At 38.7% G+C, this 17,770-nt stretch overlaps 1 protein-coding gene across 1 annotated transcript in view; it reads left to right on the top strand.

The window, feature by feature from the left end:
• The window catches only part of LOC134540217 (nuclear pore complex protein Nup205), a 279,586-nt gene that overhangs the window by 41,363 nt on the left and 220,453 nt on the right, over positions 1 to 17,770 (top strand). The window contains exon 9 of the mRNA XM_063382820.1: positions 546 to 668. Coding sequence (XP_063238890.1) covers positions 546 to 668 — 123 coding nt within the window. The remainder of the gene's footprint in view (positions 1 to 545; positions 669 to 17,770) is intronic.

The following is a 17,770-nucleotide window of genomic DNA, read 5'->3' on the forward strand; positions in this document are numbered from 1 at the left end:
AACACTGCAACCAATTTTGAACACATTGTGCATGTATTCTAGCAATTGCACATTAAGTGTGGGTGTGCACGCATGCACACACACAGATATATAACATAGACTTATAATTCAGATGTAATTAGTTTTTGATAGTATACAGCTTAAATGTGCTTTGTTTTATAATGCAGTAACAATTTATTTATATATATATATATATATAAAATATCAAATTAGTGCCTATAACACTGAACCAGAAAATGATAATGAACCTTTGCTGTCAGTGTCTGGAAGCCAGTAGCAACTGGCTTATTCCATGGCTTGAGGTAGCTAAAAAATATACTTAAAATATAAGTTTTAGGCTAGTGTGTTTTCCTCTTTTCTATGTTATTGAATCATTTTTTTTAGCATTAAATTACTTATAAAAATTAAAGCCCCATCCATAATTTTATGTTGCTTTTTTTTTTTAAGAAATGGAACAAAAACCAAGGTTCATTATTTAAAACTGAACTAGAACCAAATTGACCAATAAAATCCAGACGTGCAGAGCATGCCCCTGTGCTTGGCAGGAGTACTACCTGCGACGTCTGCACGTGCTGCTGACGGACCTGATCCTGCTCATGCCCCTGAAAGTGAAGGAGCTGCGGGACAGGGACGACGAAGCCGCTCACACCACCCAGATGTACGCCCAGGTCAGTTCCTAACTTCAACACCGTCTTACCCAAGTCATGTGATCACCATACTGCTGAAAAATTTGTTGTATATGTCGTGGTCTAGAGTAAATGTTTTTGCAGTTGCCCCAGTACTGATTCAATGCCTGCAGATACCTTTTTTTTTTTATTTCCCAAATATTCGAGAATTAATAGTACATTGTTTACAATCTGTAGTAATATTAAATCTTTTCTTTCAAATGTTTGTCTTATCTATATATAATTTTTTCCCACAAAATATCATGCTGTTGGAAAAACATGTAGCACAATACAAATAGCAATACAAATGTTGAGAATAAAAACTGCAAAAACTTGCAGGTTCCTTGACCCACTGCATAAGTGTTGCAGAGCTGCCAACCTCAAATCACACCCATCAGTAATGGCAATTAGGTATATGAAAAAAGTACGCGTAAATCATGCACGATAAATTTTTCCTGGGGCATTATAACACACTCACAAGATAAAACAACGACAATAATATGCAAAAGAAAAAGAAAAATATGAATACAATGCAAATTAATACATAAAAAAATCTATTTGAACAATACAATCATCTTAATATGTAAGAAATAATAATTTTACTGGATATTTTGAATCTTCAATTCAATGTATTCAAAGTTAAACTTTAAAACAACTGTCTTTTTATTTGCTTCTTTTATCCTGGTACGATAAGAAATGTCATGTAAACAAACAAGACAAACACAAGGACTTGTAAACAATAACTGCGTTCGTTACTTTCGTTTCTTCAGATGTAGCGAAAAAACGAAGATATAGATTTATTGCTAGTCACGGCTTTAAAATGTTCTGCATGTTTCTTTGATTCAATATGCCGTCTACAGTCATCCCTTTCACCATGTGCAATCGAAAAGTCACACGCGCATACATTACAAAACCGTTGCGTTCCAAACATTTGAAAACGACAATCATGGCCATTCTTTTGAATATTTAAGTGGAAAGTTCTGAAGTCTTGCGTGTTTTTCCCCCAGATACACATTATTCTGTCACACGCTTCATTTCTACAACCGGCACTGAAGAACACAACACTATCGAAAAAAATAAAAAAAATTTCACGTCTGTAGACACGACAAAAACCGGACAAAAACACTATGATGAAAAAAATGGCTTTCAATAAATAAATTAATACAACACAGGTTAGCCAAAGTACCGTACAAAAATTATCGTGATGTAAGTAGCCTTCAAACGATAAGTCCGAGGATATGTACTAGTTGTATCGTACAACGGACGTAATACCATCCCATTATTATTTGAAAACACGAGAATTAATTTACTTATTTCGACAGTACATCGTACATGCGCACACTTACTAGTTCCGTTATTTGAGCAACCAAGCGAAGTATTCAAACAGCGTTCACGAAACACACACAGCAGAAACGTAAATTTTTCCGTTACCATGCAGCACAAAGCCTCGTTTCCGTAATAAACTAGCGATGTTCCGTAATTCCGTAATTAGGGGTTAAAATCCGTAATAATTACGGAAAATCGGTAATAATTACGGAAAATCCGTAATGGTTGGCAGCTCTGGTGTTGGTGAAACCACAGGTTCTGGTAGTCACGACTCACCGAGCTGTGAGGGTGGGACGTAGATGTAGCCATGTGGTACATGCGGGTTGGGTGTCGTCACCACGTCATCTCATGGGTAGAGACAAGATTTTATGGATTTTTTTATAGTCCAATTTCATTTTTTAAATAGAAGATTACAGTGTTATTGTTTTTATTTTTATAAAATATGTTTTGTAATACAGTAAAACCCCTTATTTGCACTTTTCAAGGAACCCCAAGGAAAAAGTGTAAATTGCGGGAAAGTGTAAATTGTGGGAAAGCACTTTTATTGGCAGTTAATGCTAAATTTTAGCTTAAAAAAATGTATCAGCATTTACTGGTGCTACAAGACAAACAATAGTTGTTTACAACACATTTAGGGCACTGCAAAAATATAATTTTCTTAAATATAAAAAACAATGCAACATAAAGCCTACATTAAATTTTCTCTAGTACAGTTTTATAGGTACATACTAGTATAAATTAAACACTTTTTAAAGAAATCTGAAATTTTTGTTTGACTTTTCTTTTGTTCAGTTTGTATGGTCTGAATTTCTTTTTCCAAGGAATGAAGTGCATCAACTGCATTTTCACTGTTTGGTGCACTGAGAATATAATTCCTTAGAGTCTGTAGGGCTTGAAGTGCATCGATCGTCGTCGGTATGGGAGTTTCCACTTCCGAATCATCATCTTCACTACTTTCTTGTTTTTCTGCCAGATGACTATCAACAATGTCCTCCACAGTCTGGACTTCACAAGTTACAACATTATCATCCAGTTGTACATAGTCAGTGAAGTCTCCATTTTGTGAAAGTTGCAGATATTCTTCTTTCACTTTATCTGCTCCAGGCAAGTTTTCACTGGATCCAGCACTCTGTCCACTGTCAACAAAGAAACCAGCTTTCTGGAAACAGTTGGTTATAGTTTCTGGTGTAACTTCCTTCCATGCTCTTGCTGCGAAATGTAGTGCAGTTAGTAGATTTATTTTCATTTGTGTTGGGTCCTTGCCATTGTCCAGCATGGCAACTGCTCTGGATACAATGCATTTGCGGTAATAGCACTTGAAAGAGTTGATGATGCCCAGATCTAGGGGCTGGAATGTGCTTGTGCAATTCGCAGGGAAATACACAATCTTCACATTCCTCAGCTCTATGTTTATTTTGTGGGCAGGGCACTGATCAATGAATAGCAAGACATTTCGGTTACGCAGCGCCATTTTTCTGTCAAAAGCTTGGATCTGTTGCTGAAAAAGAGACCCTGTCATCCAGGATTTATTGTTTGCTTCATACAAAGTTGGCAAAGTTTTAATGTTTTTAAAACAACGTGGTTTTTTTGATTTGCCGATTACAAACAACGGAAATTTTTCAGAACCATCAGCATTTGTAAGTAAGAGAATGGTAATGCGATTTTTGCTCAGCTTGCCACCATGGCATTTTTCCCCTTTAAAGCATAATGTTTTATTAGGCAATACACAGTAAAACAAACCTGTCTCATCAGCATTGAAAACATCTTTAGCTGAGTACCCCTCCAACTGTTCCTTGAGCGACGTGTTTTTCCAAACATCAGCAGTTTCCTCGTCCACACTCTTGCTTTCACCACACACAACCTTATAAACAACATTATGGCGCTGGTGAAATCTGTCTATCCATCCATTAGAAGCTGAAAAATCATCAATTCCAAGCCTCAAAGCAATGACTTTTGCTTTCTCGCGTAGTACGTTGCCATTGATTGGAAGATTTGAAGAGCGAGCACAAATGAACCACTCATACAACAAACTTTCAAGTTCTTTAAATGTAGAGTCTTTCACGTACTTGCGCTTCTTCGCACTAGGCCCGCATTGGGCAGCATTTGCTTCAATAGAACACCTATTTTTAATTATTGTGTTTAAAGTACTAACAGGAATATTCAGTTCCTTGGCCAAAACCACTCGGGTACCCACATGCTTGTCAAACTTCTCAATAATTTTAATTTTATCTTCAATAGATAAAGTATTTCGTGGAACTTTATACCTATCCATCTTCAATCAAAATCTTGCCATAAATAATATTGTGAACGATAAAAAAACACGTGCTAACCAAAACGGACGTTGACTAATGTAAACAATGAAAGCCATCATAGATATGTACTGTACATAATGCAGCACTACTAAATATACGTACTGTGTATGAGCGCTTTCCGGTAGTATCGATAGCTCAGCGCTTCGGACTATGCTCTGCTACGAGAGTGCTCTATGACACCATAAATAAAACCGTTTGTGGTTCTGCTACGAAAGTTCTCTATGGCAGCAAAGATTAAAACGTTAGTAGAGGAGAGGCACCATAGAACTTGTCGATACATCAAAACGAAAGGTTACAGACAATAGGCGAACTACTTCAAACTTTTCACATCTATGACTAACGTGACGAGTATTTACATTTTTACCGTGTTTTGAAACGTACATTCCGGGTTTTTTGGTTACGTAGCGGTGTAATTTCAGGGAAAATGCAACACGAAAGTTAATGTACAATAAAACGGACCTACATAAAATGACGTTATTTGCGGGAAAACGTAAATAACGAGAACATAAATACGAGGTTTTACTGTACTTACGCCACCAAAATAGTGGTAAAATTAAAACAATACTGCATTTTTACGATAACATAAGCTGTAATAAATTGGTCTAAAACAGATACATTCAGAACAATAAAAATAAATTTGCAGATATTTGTAGTTTTTAAGTGTGATCCAATAAGAGTTGCATAATAAAACAAATTAAATTAATTATCTTGATCGATGCACCTAAGTAAAACGTTTTATCTGGAAATGACATTCCTTGAATTTAAAACATTAAAATATTACTTTTTATGATTTGAATTAAGTTTTATTTATTGCGGCTCAATTCCATTATATAACTTACATTTTGTTGCTTTGTGGTGTATTAACTTGCATTTCTGTGTTATGCCTTATGCGGTATTTTGACGTGCTTTTCAGTGTTATTTCAGTTTTATTGCAATTCACCATATAATCTTGTCCCTACTCATGGGCCAAGCTTTTAGAGAGATGTTTAATTCCTCCTCCACCTATTGGCTACTGTTTTTAACCATGTTGTTTCTTCCTGAACCTCAGCACCCATGCCATAGTGTGGACAGAATATAACTTTAGATTGTTGATGCAGCAGGGTTAGCTGATTTAAACCATAACGGTTTAAATCATGGTTTGAACCATGGTTTAAACCAAGTGTTTTTTTTTAAAAAACCAGGTTTTTTTTTTAAATATATATTTTTTAAAGAATATCTTAATTTTTTTAAAGAAAGGTCTACCGTATTTACTCGCATATAGGTCGCGGCAATTTTGCCAGATTTGATGGGGGGGGGGGGGGGGGATGAAGTGCGACCTATATGTGTAGAAAAATTTTTGAGGAATTGATTTTGCAATACAGTAGAATCCCGCCGATGCGACCCCCCTCTGATGCGTCCATTCCGTTTATACGACCATTTTTTGAGAAACTGTGAAAAATTTGAGCAGTGAAAGTCGAAAATTTGAGTAAAATCGGCTGAAAAACAAGTCTGTTACACTTTGTTGGGCGCTATGTGTTCACGTTTATCTTGGCGAGAGCTGTACTGTAAGCAGGCAGGCATATAAAGACGGCTAAAAATAAATACCACCCCTCTAGACTGTCCACGCGGCAGTGTCTAGCCGAGCTCGGCGCGTCCACTATCGCACGAAAAGCCGTCTCAGCTGTCATGTTATCTTACCCGCCCGCACGAAAAGCAGCTGTGGTAACTTCTGCGAGAGCGTAAGAAACTCGTCCGGCCAGGCGTCATATGTGACGTGACGCTTACCTCTCCCATTCCCTGCTAATTCTTCAAGAGCCACAAGCCATTTAAAAACACCCCCCCCCCCCCCCTTTCCTTTTCCAACTAACATTTCAACACATTCCCTCCCTTATTTCAACCTTCTGCGTAAGAAACTGTCAGCATCCCCCTCCCCTCCCACACACAGTGTGCGGCAAAAGCCAGGTTGTATAGTCCATTGACGGTAAAATAAATATTTTTATGTGCTTATACGACCGTCCTTCGCCGTTAATAAGTGTTTTTTTTTTCTTTTTTTTTACGCTGTGAAGGGTCGTGGAAAAGATAATTGCTTGAGCTGTCAAAATAAACATCGCTGACGGCAAGGGCGGGAGCGCATCCTGTCGGTCAGTCGCTGTGATTATCTACTCCAAAAACTAACTTGACTTCAATTTTCTATATTCGGTTATTACGAGTACTTGTTACAACAATTTATCACGCCATTATCAGCTCTCGTAGTAGCGCAGTTTTACAGTACCTGTTTAACTCTTTTGTGCACGGCGCGCCGGCCGTTCGCGTCATTAAATTACTGGTGCGACCTATATGGGGGGAATCTTAAATACCAAATTCAAGACCTCAAATTATGGGTGCGACCTACATGCGATGGCGACCTTTATGCGAGTAAATACGGTAATTCCTCTCTAATAACAACAAAATGTTTGATCATGAATGTTTCTTGTGATTTATAGGAATAAAAAATTATATAGCTACTAGCTACCCGACCCGGCTTCGCACGGCTATACTAATGGAAAAAAATTAAGCCACATCTCCCATTTACAGTAATGGTAAATAAAAAAAATTCAGTGAAAATTTATTACAATGCTGTATAATGTACCGAAGAAAAACGAATAGCACCGATGGTTTCCCGACTCTCGAGCACGCAACGTTGTCATGGAGACAAAGTGCCCACTGTTTCCCGGGCTTAAACACCAATCAACATTGATGATCAGTTTATTATTAATAATAAATTTTTAAGACCATTGATCGAAATAAAAACTACCCTATCTCTCAAGTTGGAAAAAATTACACATAAATGCCCATTTTCATCGAAATCAGTTGACTTGGTGAAGGGGACCTTTTTAGAAATCAGATGTAGTTAGTAATTGTCTTCTTAATTTGAATAATTTATATCACTTTCAAATCCCGACCGACTTTGTTCTACCAGTGTATAGTTATTTACCTGTATATATCTAAAAATTGGTGGTCTGTATTTAATGAGTGATGAGGACTACACTAACAATGAAATAGTCGTTGCCATGGAGACGAATGAAGCATCAACAATGCTACAGCCGTTGCCGTGGTGATTTTCTGCCAACTCATACATACATCACATTAGAAAACTCTAAAATTATAAGATTAAGACCATTAATCGAAATAAAAACTATCCTATCTCTCAAGTTGGAAAATATTACACCTAAATGCCAATTTTCATCGAAATCGGTTAAGTGGTTTAGGAGTCCATTGAGGACAAACATTGTGACACGAGATTTATATATATTAAGATTAATCCAAAATCTTAAAGTTAAAATTATCTGAATAAGTTATAGATAGAGATGGTGATTTATAGCATTTAAAATAATAACATTTAGCATTTTGAATTTGAAATTTAGCATTTTGTAGCATTTTTAAAAACAATATTTAGCGAATTCTCTCATTTTACATTACTGAAGAAAAGTATATTTTTAAAAAGCATTAAATAATACACATATTAATTATTAACAACCACATAAATAAAGATCTAGCACAAAACCACAGATAGCCTATCTTGGCAGGTTTCCAAACAACTTTTTAACACTTATGAGTGCAATAAATTGAATACTTAAAATTGCAATAAATATTTTTTAGCCGTGTCTATGGCTATAGCTGATGTAGAGTGCACAAATAATGTTATTGAAACTCGTTTTTTAAATATATTTTTTTTCGTTTTTTTTTTCCCCTTCAATTTTCGCCTTATTTTGGTTTTCGATCATGCCAGAAACCGTTGCTTGCCGTTTTACCGACTTTTTTTTCTTCATCCGATTTCTCGGTGAATTGTTTTTTTGCAGCCTGATGTCCCTCAGATTTAATGTGCTTTTCAAGTACATCTTTTTTTTTTCCACTCCAGGCGGCAATTACATAAATTGCACATTAAAATATTCGTATCACTTTTGTATTCATTTATGTGATCGCGAATGGAAATGACGTTTCGTCCCATTTTTACCACGAGAAATAACAGTATACTACACATTCACGAGTATGCACGTATTTGTAAACACACCTTGTTAGGGGGGGAGGACCAGGAAAGTTTGAGGAGGACATGAAGGGAATGCTTCGTGAGTTAAAAAGGAAAGTGAGGGGAGACATCCTGGTGAGTGGAGTGCTGCCTAGGAGGGGTGTGCCTATCCACAAGCTCAGGGCTGCGTAAGCCATCATGCTGAAGCAGTGTCAGGAGTGGGGTGCAAACTACATCAGTGCAAGGAGTCGACTTCAGATGAGACACATGGCAAGGGATCAAATCCATCTGAATAGGGAAGGCGTGGGAATCCTGACGCAGGTGATGATAGACGGCTTAAGAGCGGGTAATGTGGGGCAGGGAAACGGGGTAGGGGGGAAGGACAAAGGTAGGATCAGGATGCAGCTAGTAGAAAGGAATGAAGTGAGAATGGTGGGTGGGGAGGGGGGAGGCAGGGGAAATAATCAAGAAGGGATGGAGAGAGGGAGGGAAAGACAAAAGCAGGATGGGGAGGGGAGGGTGCATATAGAAACAGGAGAAGAGGGTAGGAAAAAAAGGGAGAGAGTAAATATAATGGTTGTTAACTGCAGGAGTATTCTAAACAAAGTGGACAAGTTCTGGACAGTGGTTGAGCTCTATGGGGCAGATATAGTGGTGGCAGTAGAGACATGGCTGGATGAGGATGTTGCAGACAACAAAATAAGGAGAGGGAGTTACGTAGTTTTCAGAAGGGATAGAAACAGGAGAGGGGGTGGGATAATGCAGAAGTCAAGTGGATGGGAGAGAAGGAAGAAATACTTCATTTGGAGATCTCAGGGAAGAAGAGGAAAATGCAGCTGTTTGCGGTGTACAGGCCGCCGGGTGATGGGGGTACAGAGGTGGAGGCTGTACTCGAAAGGATTGATAGGCTGAAGGAGGACAGCATGATAGTTGTAGCAGGTGACCTCAACCTTCCAGGGGTCAAATGGCAGTGTGGTAAGGAACTGGTGGGGCCACTGGGACAACGGAGGGAAACTAAACTGGTGAACATGGGGTTACAACAGGTGGTGGTAGAGGAAACTAGGATGGGTGGGGGAGCTGGCGGTTCACTATTGGAAATAATGCTGGTAAGACCCGAGGAGCTAGCCACTCACTCTAAAGTGGTGGATGGGATAAGCGATCACAATATTCCCTTTGTGGAGATTTGCCTGGACAAGAAGGTCATGAAAGGCAGCAGCAGGCAAATATGGTTGTATGGGAGGGCAGTACAGACAAGGGTGGAGGAGTTTCTGGAAGAGAGATTCGACCAATGGAGCATAGGCATCGACGTGCAGGAACTGTGGAAGGATTTCAAAAAGGTGGTGGGAGATGCTCAAGATCAATATGTACCTAAAAAGAGGATTAATGTGGGAGGGGACCCACCTTATTATGGAAGGGAAATTCGGAAACTAAAGAGGAAGGGTAGACTGTTATATGCGCTGGGGAAAAAGGAAGGAAAGAAGGCAGTAACAGAGGAGCTGAAAGAAATAGGAAAGCAACTGAATAGAGAGATAAAGAAAGCGAAGGAGGCCTACCTCGAGGACCTGATGGTACAGGGGACAAAAGGCAACTGGCAAAAGCTATACGGGTTTGTTAGAAGCACGAAGGGCACAGGGACAGGGGTACCAATTTTGAGGAATCAGGAAGGTGAAATTGCAGCGGGATCCAAGGAAAAGGCAAACTTGTTGGCCATGCAGTACATGTCAGTTTTCGAGAAGGGAAAACAGTGGGAAAGGAAACATGCTGAGCATGGTACAGGGCGACACGAGAAACGGCTGGAGATCAGGAAGGAAGAAATTGAGAAAGTAGTGAAAAGGTTAGACAGCAGGAAAGCCATAGGTAAGAATGGTATAGGGAATGGGATGATAAAACTGGGGGGGCAAGCCATGGTGAAGTACCTGGAGCTGTTATTCAGTAGATTGCTGCAGGAGGGAAAATTGCTGCAAGAATGGAAGGAGGCGGTGGTGGTACCTATATACAAGAATGGGGGTAGCAAAGAGGACCCAGCCAGCTATAGACCAGTTAGCATCACATCGGCAGTAGGTAAGGTAATGGAGAGGTTAGTGGACAAAATGCAGTGGATTGACAGGAGACAGCATGGATTTCGAAGGGGATATTCATGTGAAACTCAGCTGGCTGGCCTGTTGGAGGAGCTGGTGGAGGGGGTAGATAATGGTCTACAGATTGATGCCTGTTTCATCGATTTTGAAAAAGCATTCGATAAAGTTCCTCACGAAAAAATGATGATAAAAGTGGAGGGAGCTATAAGTGACAGGAGGGTGGTGGGTTGGATTGGTGACTTCATAAGCAACAGGACACAGAGGGTACGTGTGGAGGAGGAGATGTCGGAGGAAGGAAGGGTTACGTCAGGGGTGCCGCAGGGCAGTGTGCTCGGCCCACTGCTCTTCACCATAATGATGATATAGGAGAGGAGATAAAAGGGCATATTAGGCTTTTTGCAGACGACTGCGTGGTTTACATGGATGCGGAGAGAAATGGGTTACAGGATGATCTGGAATGGTTGGAAGAGTGGGTGGAAAATAATGGTATGAAAATAAATGTGGGAAAGACGAAAGTGGTCAGGTTTACCAGGAAGAGGAAGATTGTCAGGAGGGAATATCGCTGGAGGGGAGACGTGATAAGTGAGGCCGACAGCTATAAATATCTAGGGGTGGTGCTGCAGGGTAACCTGGGGTGGGGGGAGCATGTAGACAAGGTAGTGAAGAAGAGCAGACAGGCCCTGGGCATGCTGGGACGAGTGCTCAGGGGGGGAAGCAGCAGCATACGTGACAAGGCCTATAAAACTATGGTCCGCCCTATGCTGGAGTATGCCGCAGCAGTGTGGGACCCATACACGGCAGTACATGAGAGGGAGCTGGAGGGGGTGCAGAGGAGAGCAGCTAGATGGGTGAAGGGCAAGTGGAGGAGAACGAACAGAGAAGGGAAGGGGGAGTGCAGTACCACAGAGATGATGATAGGAATGAGATGGGAGAGCTTAAAGGATAGAAGACAGAAGGAGAGATTGGTCAAGATGTACCAGGTTCTGAGTGGAGTGGGAGGATGGGGAGAGCTGGGGGGAAAAGTCAAAATGGGAATGCCTAGAAGTAGGAAGGAAAATACTAGGAAGGTTTTCAAAGAGAGGAGGAGAACAGAAAGGAGAAAACATGTGATGATCGTGAGGTCAGTAGGAGAATGGAATAGGCTGGAGGAGGAGTGTGTGTCGGCTGGGAGTGTGGACCAGTTCAGAAGGAGAGTGCGGGGAAAGTAGGGAGAATGCTTGCCACCGGGCACTTTGTACCCAATTGCAGCTATATATATATTAAATTAAATTAACGTTCCACAGACTACACAAGAATGCGGCTTTCACGTGAAACACAGCCAGAAAATGGGACTTGGAATTGTTAGTGTGGCAAAGCAGAGATGTCGCAATATGGTGGCCTAAAAACTTGTACTCTGCAAGATGACGGATATTCTTCCAGCTAGTTGTTCTTTGCTTTGTTTACAATCGCGAGGCAGGGATGGCCATTCTTCATTCAAGATTTACGAACAATAGTTGTTTGAATGACGTGACAATAAGATACTTGTGCTGAATACACCATAAAATGAAGGTATCTTTTGATACTGAAATGAAACGAAATACAATCGGTAAATAAATTGTGTAGAGTGAAGACTAATCTACGTTTTTTACCTTGATTTCACATTTATCTCGGAATAGTCTAGATTTCACATATTATAGCGGAAAAAATATAATTTAGCATATTTTCGCATCTATTTCGCGAAAACGAAAAATCACCATCCCTAGTTATAGATCATATCCTGCTAAATACGTACCTACTTTTTAAAAATTAAAAACATTAAATAGTTCATTCTTATTCCGTAGGAAATACCTGACTGTACTTCATATCCCTTATTCTATGGGGAACACTTGTTCTACGTATGTAGAATCTTCCTCCTGTAAGGAATACCCCTTTCTGTGGTTAAGTCATATTCAGACAGGGTTGGAAAAAAAAATACAGTTTTTTTTTGCTGAAAGAAAGTTTTCTAGGTTTAAACCAGGTTATTTTTTTATTTTTTTTTCACCACGTTCAAACTATGTGTGTATATAGCGAAACCCCTTATTTACATTACCGTTATTTACGTTTTCCTGTTATTTGCACTATATCAGGGTGGCCAGCCAACCGGGAAATCGGGAAATACGGGAAATAGCCAGGATTTCTTAAAAAAACCCAGGAATACCTGGAATCAACCAGGAATTTTTATTAGAACCGGGAATTTTTTTTATGAAGTTACGATCGCAAAAATATACGGCTGTTAAATGAGCACGTTCACCACCCGTCGAAGCACGACAGTATGCTCGTGAGCTATATTTTGAGAAAGTTAATTTGTTCATATTGCATTTAAAAACTTTTGTAGTACGTAAGAAACCGTTAACAATTCAGACTTCCATACTTATTATGTTTCTGTATTCAAAAGCAACAGCATTTTGGCTGAAAATGTTGTTGTAGGTTGGTAGTAATTTCTCGCACGGCATGTTGGTAGCACTAGTTTTGTGTGTATATTTGTTTTTACTTTGCGCTCATGTTGTTGCGTCACTGTATCACGGATACTTTTCTCGAGTTTTTTTAAAAGTTTAGTTGTGCGGGACGTTGTTTTGAATTTTTTAATCTAACATGTAATTGGCGCAGACTATCAAAATGTCAACGAGTTCAGTCACCACATACAATGACAAATATACGGAAGAGTTTGAATGGGTGGAGAAAGATCCAAAGTGCAGGACAAACGCTATTTGCAATTTGTATAATGTTAAAATCAATATCGGTAGCATGGATGGGAAGAACAGCATTAGCCAGCCACGCAAGAGGGGCAAAACACGTGCGTTTGGTGTCAAGTAATTTTTGTGACGTGAGATTATAAATTTTTTTGTTGGTGGTAGGTTTTGTTATAAGCAAGTTCATTGATTTAATTTTTAAGCCTATAGTTAAGTTGTCTATTGTTTAACGCCAATAAAACATATTGTGTGTGCTTTGTGTAACAAAAATACAAATTGTATGCAAATATTGATAAAAACCACCCTTGAAAAAACCTGGAAATAACCAGGAATTTTATTATGCCAGAAGAGTGGCCACCCTGTATATTCTTCAGGTCCCGTTTAGTTCCCATTTAGTCCAATACAATACTTTCACGCAAATTACATCTCAAAAATCGAATCCATCCCGCTATTTACGCCACGTAACAACCATAAACAACTTGGTGCAATCGCCATAGATGATGAAACTGTAAAAGAATTGTCCGAGAATAAACATATGAATTGAGTCAAAGATTGTATTTATATCGAAAACAACAACAAACACATTACAAGATGGCGATGATGTGCTGGCTCTATTTGCGCTGCGAGTGCTGTCGAGATTCTGGACGATATTTTAATCACATACAGTGAAACCTCGATTCTACGTACACTTGCGGTTCTCCAAAATTTGTCCTTACGACCGAGTTGTACGTAAGAATCAGCGAGGCCAAATTACGTCCATTTGTGGCAATTTCCCCCCCCCCCCCCCTTTCCACATTTTTCCCACCGCTGCCACGGGAAATGAATTCCCGTTGCCGTGTCCTGCTGCCACGGGAATAGACCTGTCGTGACTATATATTATGCTGATGTATTTTCCATCGAAATTATATCCTATTCGTGCAGAAACAACACTCGAGCTAATCAAACATTTAAAAAAAAAAAAAAAACTCGATACTGAAGGCAGTGTCGTAAGCCCCGTGTTTACATTTTTTTATATTTTATATAAATAAAATAATAATTAACACACAATATATTTGCTGAAATAAAAAAAAAATACCATGGGTACTTTAAGTGTAGATAAGATTAGCTAGTAGGCCTAAAAACTAGTGATGGGTCGAATCCCATTTTTCCCGAATCCGAATTTTGAATTCCAATCCCAAAAAGTACCTCGAATCCACCCCTCAAATCCGAATCCAGATCTCAAGGGTTAATTATAAAATAATTTATAAGTTAAGAGAAAAAATTAAACATTATTCAGAATTATTTAACCCTTTAAATTTTTATTTAAAATAACAAGGATTTTGACACGGTCTGGATCAAGAAGTTTCCATTTTTGGTCACATTTGTTTCCTGCAGTGCTGAACAAACGTTCAGAGAACAATGTCGCAGGTGGTGAACAGAAATATTTTTTGGACAGTTTATGTAGCCTGGGTGAACACGCAGACTGAGTTTTCCAGTATTCGAGGATGTTTGTTTCTGGGTTAACTGTAGGATCACGTAAGAATCTGGTCACTTCATCAATTGCTGTAGAATCCGACTTGGTGGATTTAAGGCATTCAGGCATTATCTGTGAGTACAGTGATTCATGTATCCACGGAAATTGGAAAACGAAATTCAACATCCGACGGAACAATATTTTGTAGTTACCAACTTGACATTTGTTTAAAGTCACAAATGAAGATATACACTTTCCTGAAATATTTAATGGAAACTGAAAGGCGCCATCTTGGCTTCAATGGTTTTAGGCCATAAGAAATATTGTCGTGCGTCTTTTAAAATTAAGCCTCACTAAAGCATAGTGATTAATATGCCTGAAGTTAAAAGTGACAGGGTGTTTTCTCTAGTTTAGCCATTAAAATTCTTTATATTAATATTTTTTTTAAATTTTTTTTATTTATTTGTAATTTGTCACATGCCCACCAACATTCGTAGACTTTAGTGGTGTACTCTACATGTAATAACAGGAACACAGTTATCACTACCAGTGTATGGACTCCCACCTCCGTCGGTACCATAGGAGGAAACATCTACAGATGGCCAGCAAACGATAGCAAGAGTACCGCACACTAGCAGTGATAATAAAAAAACAGACGAAACACTAACAAAGGTAAAAGAACCATAACACATAACTAGGGCCTGGAATTTTTCGCGATCGCGAATTTTGCGAAAATTCACGCGAATTTCGCATGAAAACGCGAAAAGTAAGTACATTCGCGAAAACCACGACATTTCTATATTACACTGCGAATATATCCCCGAAAAGTACCATTACAGTAGAATCCCGCCGATGCGACCACCCTCTGATGCGTCCATTCCGTTTATATGACCGTTTTTTGAGAAACCGTGAAAAATTTGAGCAGAGAAAGTCGAAAATTTGAGTAAAATCGGCTGAAAAACAAGTCTGTTACACTTTGTTGGGCTCTATGTGTTCACGTTTATCTTGGCGATAGCTGTACTGTAAGCAGGCAGGCATACAAAAGACGTCTAAAAATAGATACCACCCCTGTAGACTGTCAACGCGGCAGTGTCTAGCCGAGCTCGGCGCCTCCACTATCTCACGAAAAGCCGTCTCAGCTGTCATGTTATCTTACCCGCCCGGCGGCTTGACGTCATATGTGACGCGACGCGACGCTTGCCTCTCCCATCCCCTGCTAATTCTTCAAGGATCATCCCTCCCAGAGCCACAAACCATGTAAAAATGTAAAAACAACCCCCCCCCCCCCCTCTTCAACACATTCCCTCCTTTATTTCAACCTTCTGCGTGAGAAACTGTCAGCGTGGCTTTTTTTTTTTTTTTTTTACGCTGCGAAGGAACGTGGAAAAGATAATTGCTTGAGCTGTCAAAATAAACATCGCTGACGGCAAGGGCAGGAGCGCATCCTGTCGGTCTGTCGCTGTGATTATCTACTCCAAAAACATGTCACAGCATTTCAGGATAGCATTGTTCTTATTTCTTTCGTTTATAGCCCAATGTTTTCTACCTGATCCACACAAGGTTAAAGTATCCTTTAACCCAAGTCTTGTGTTTCAGCATAATTACCTTATTTTTACATAAGCCGTGTTCGTGTATGGTTTTGATGCTCAAAATTGATCTGGGGTATAGTTCACACTAAGTTTCTTCTCATTTGTGCGCTGGGGTTTGTTCAAGTGGCAACCCTGTGTTCCTCCACTCCATTAAATACGAGCATATCAGTATCAGAAACATGGGTTTTATTGTACTGACAATAGCACAGTAATGTGCAAATATTGCAACTGTAAAGATTTATGGGATAGAAAAGATTCCATTGACAAACACCTAAAGTCGGCTAAGCATGTGGCATTGGCAGCCATAAAAAAAAAAAAAAAATTTGTAGTTGCAAACATCTGTTGCAAATATCTATAGCAACGTGTCTGTTTTGTGTAACTGTTTTGGATTTAATTGGCTGTTATTATGCATATTAGTCTATTCCTAGTATACATGGATTATTTATTAAATATGTAAACTATTATATTCAATAACTGCAAAATTTAGTCAACATTTAAAATACCGGTAAAATTTCCATTGCATAACGAAAATACAGACTTTAAACCACCGCCTTTCTAATTTGAAAGTACCGCTTTTTGCATACTGAAAACACCGAAATTTTCCAGGCCCTACACATAACACATAAAACATATAGGTAAAATCATATCATTAAGTGTTAAGAAAACAATTGAAGGAAAAATAATATAGATATGACAGACATAAATCAGAATTTATAATTAAACACTGTTGGAATTCAAATATAGATTATTGTAGTTTGTTATAAGTCTATAAATAATATCATTATTAGTATGTAGAGTACACAGAGTAGAGCGTAAGTGGGAATTGAATTGAGGAATTCTTAAGGCAGTATTGTCAAGAAAATAAGGACATCTGAATTTATGAATGTAACAATTATGAACAAAAAGGGCATCTTGATAGGCCCTACGGTCTACCAGGGGTGTCCAAGTGGGGCGTGGGAGGTTCCTCGTAATAATTAAATCTATAACTTTATTTTGAATACTTTCAAATTTTTCAGTATCTGTTAAGTTGATGCCATTCCAGATAACAGAACCATATTCTAATTTTGAGCTTATAAGTGCCATGTAAAGAGAGATAAGTGAGTCTGAGTTGGTTGCATAAGAAGTAATAAATTTTATAAGCGCTAGAGTTTGTAATGTTGCAGAACCCTGCCCTGCTAATTAAATAATTTTCTTTTAAACTTCTTTTTGTATAGGTAAATATAAATAAGTCAATGTTTTTAGAGTGGTGTGTATATTATGAGACAGTATAATCAGACGTTATGGCTTTTAATATATGTTATTTTCACTTGCTATGTGTTTTAAGAATGTACCTTGTATTTTAACAGACATTTTCTATCATTAGTAATTTTTATGTAATTATTCACAAATGAGCCGCTGTTCTAGATTTTTACCTGTTTAGGCCTACTTATTCAGGTTTTTCTCAATAAGTTTAATTTTGTATAGTAATTTGTATTATAATTATTATTCTTAATTTTTATTAACGTGTTGTAATATAATTATAAATCACGGGACTGTGTTTGGGCTGGTGTGATGGTTAGAAAGAGAGGCATGAGAGGCCTGTAAGTGGAAGTGAGAAAGAAACAGTGTTTCCCCGCCAACCGAGATAAAGACGGTAATTCCCCCCCTGCTTGGG

The sequence above is a fragment of the Bacillus rossius genome, chromosome 1 (assembly GCF_032445375.1).
Source record: "Bacillus rossius redtenbacheri isolate Brsri chromosome 1, Brsri_v3, whole genome shotgun sequence".
NCBI lineage: Eukaryota > Metazoa > Arthropoda > Insecta > Phasmatodea > Bacillidae > Bacillus > Bacillus rossius.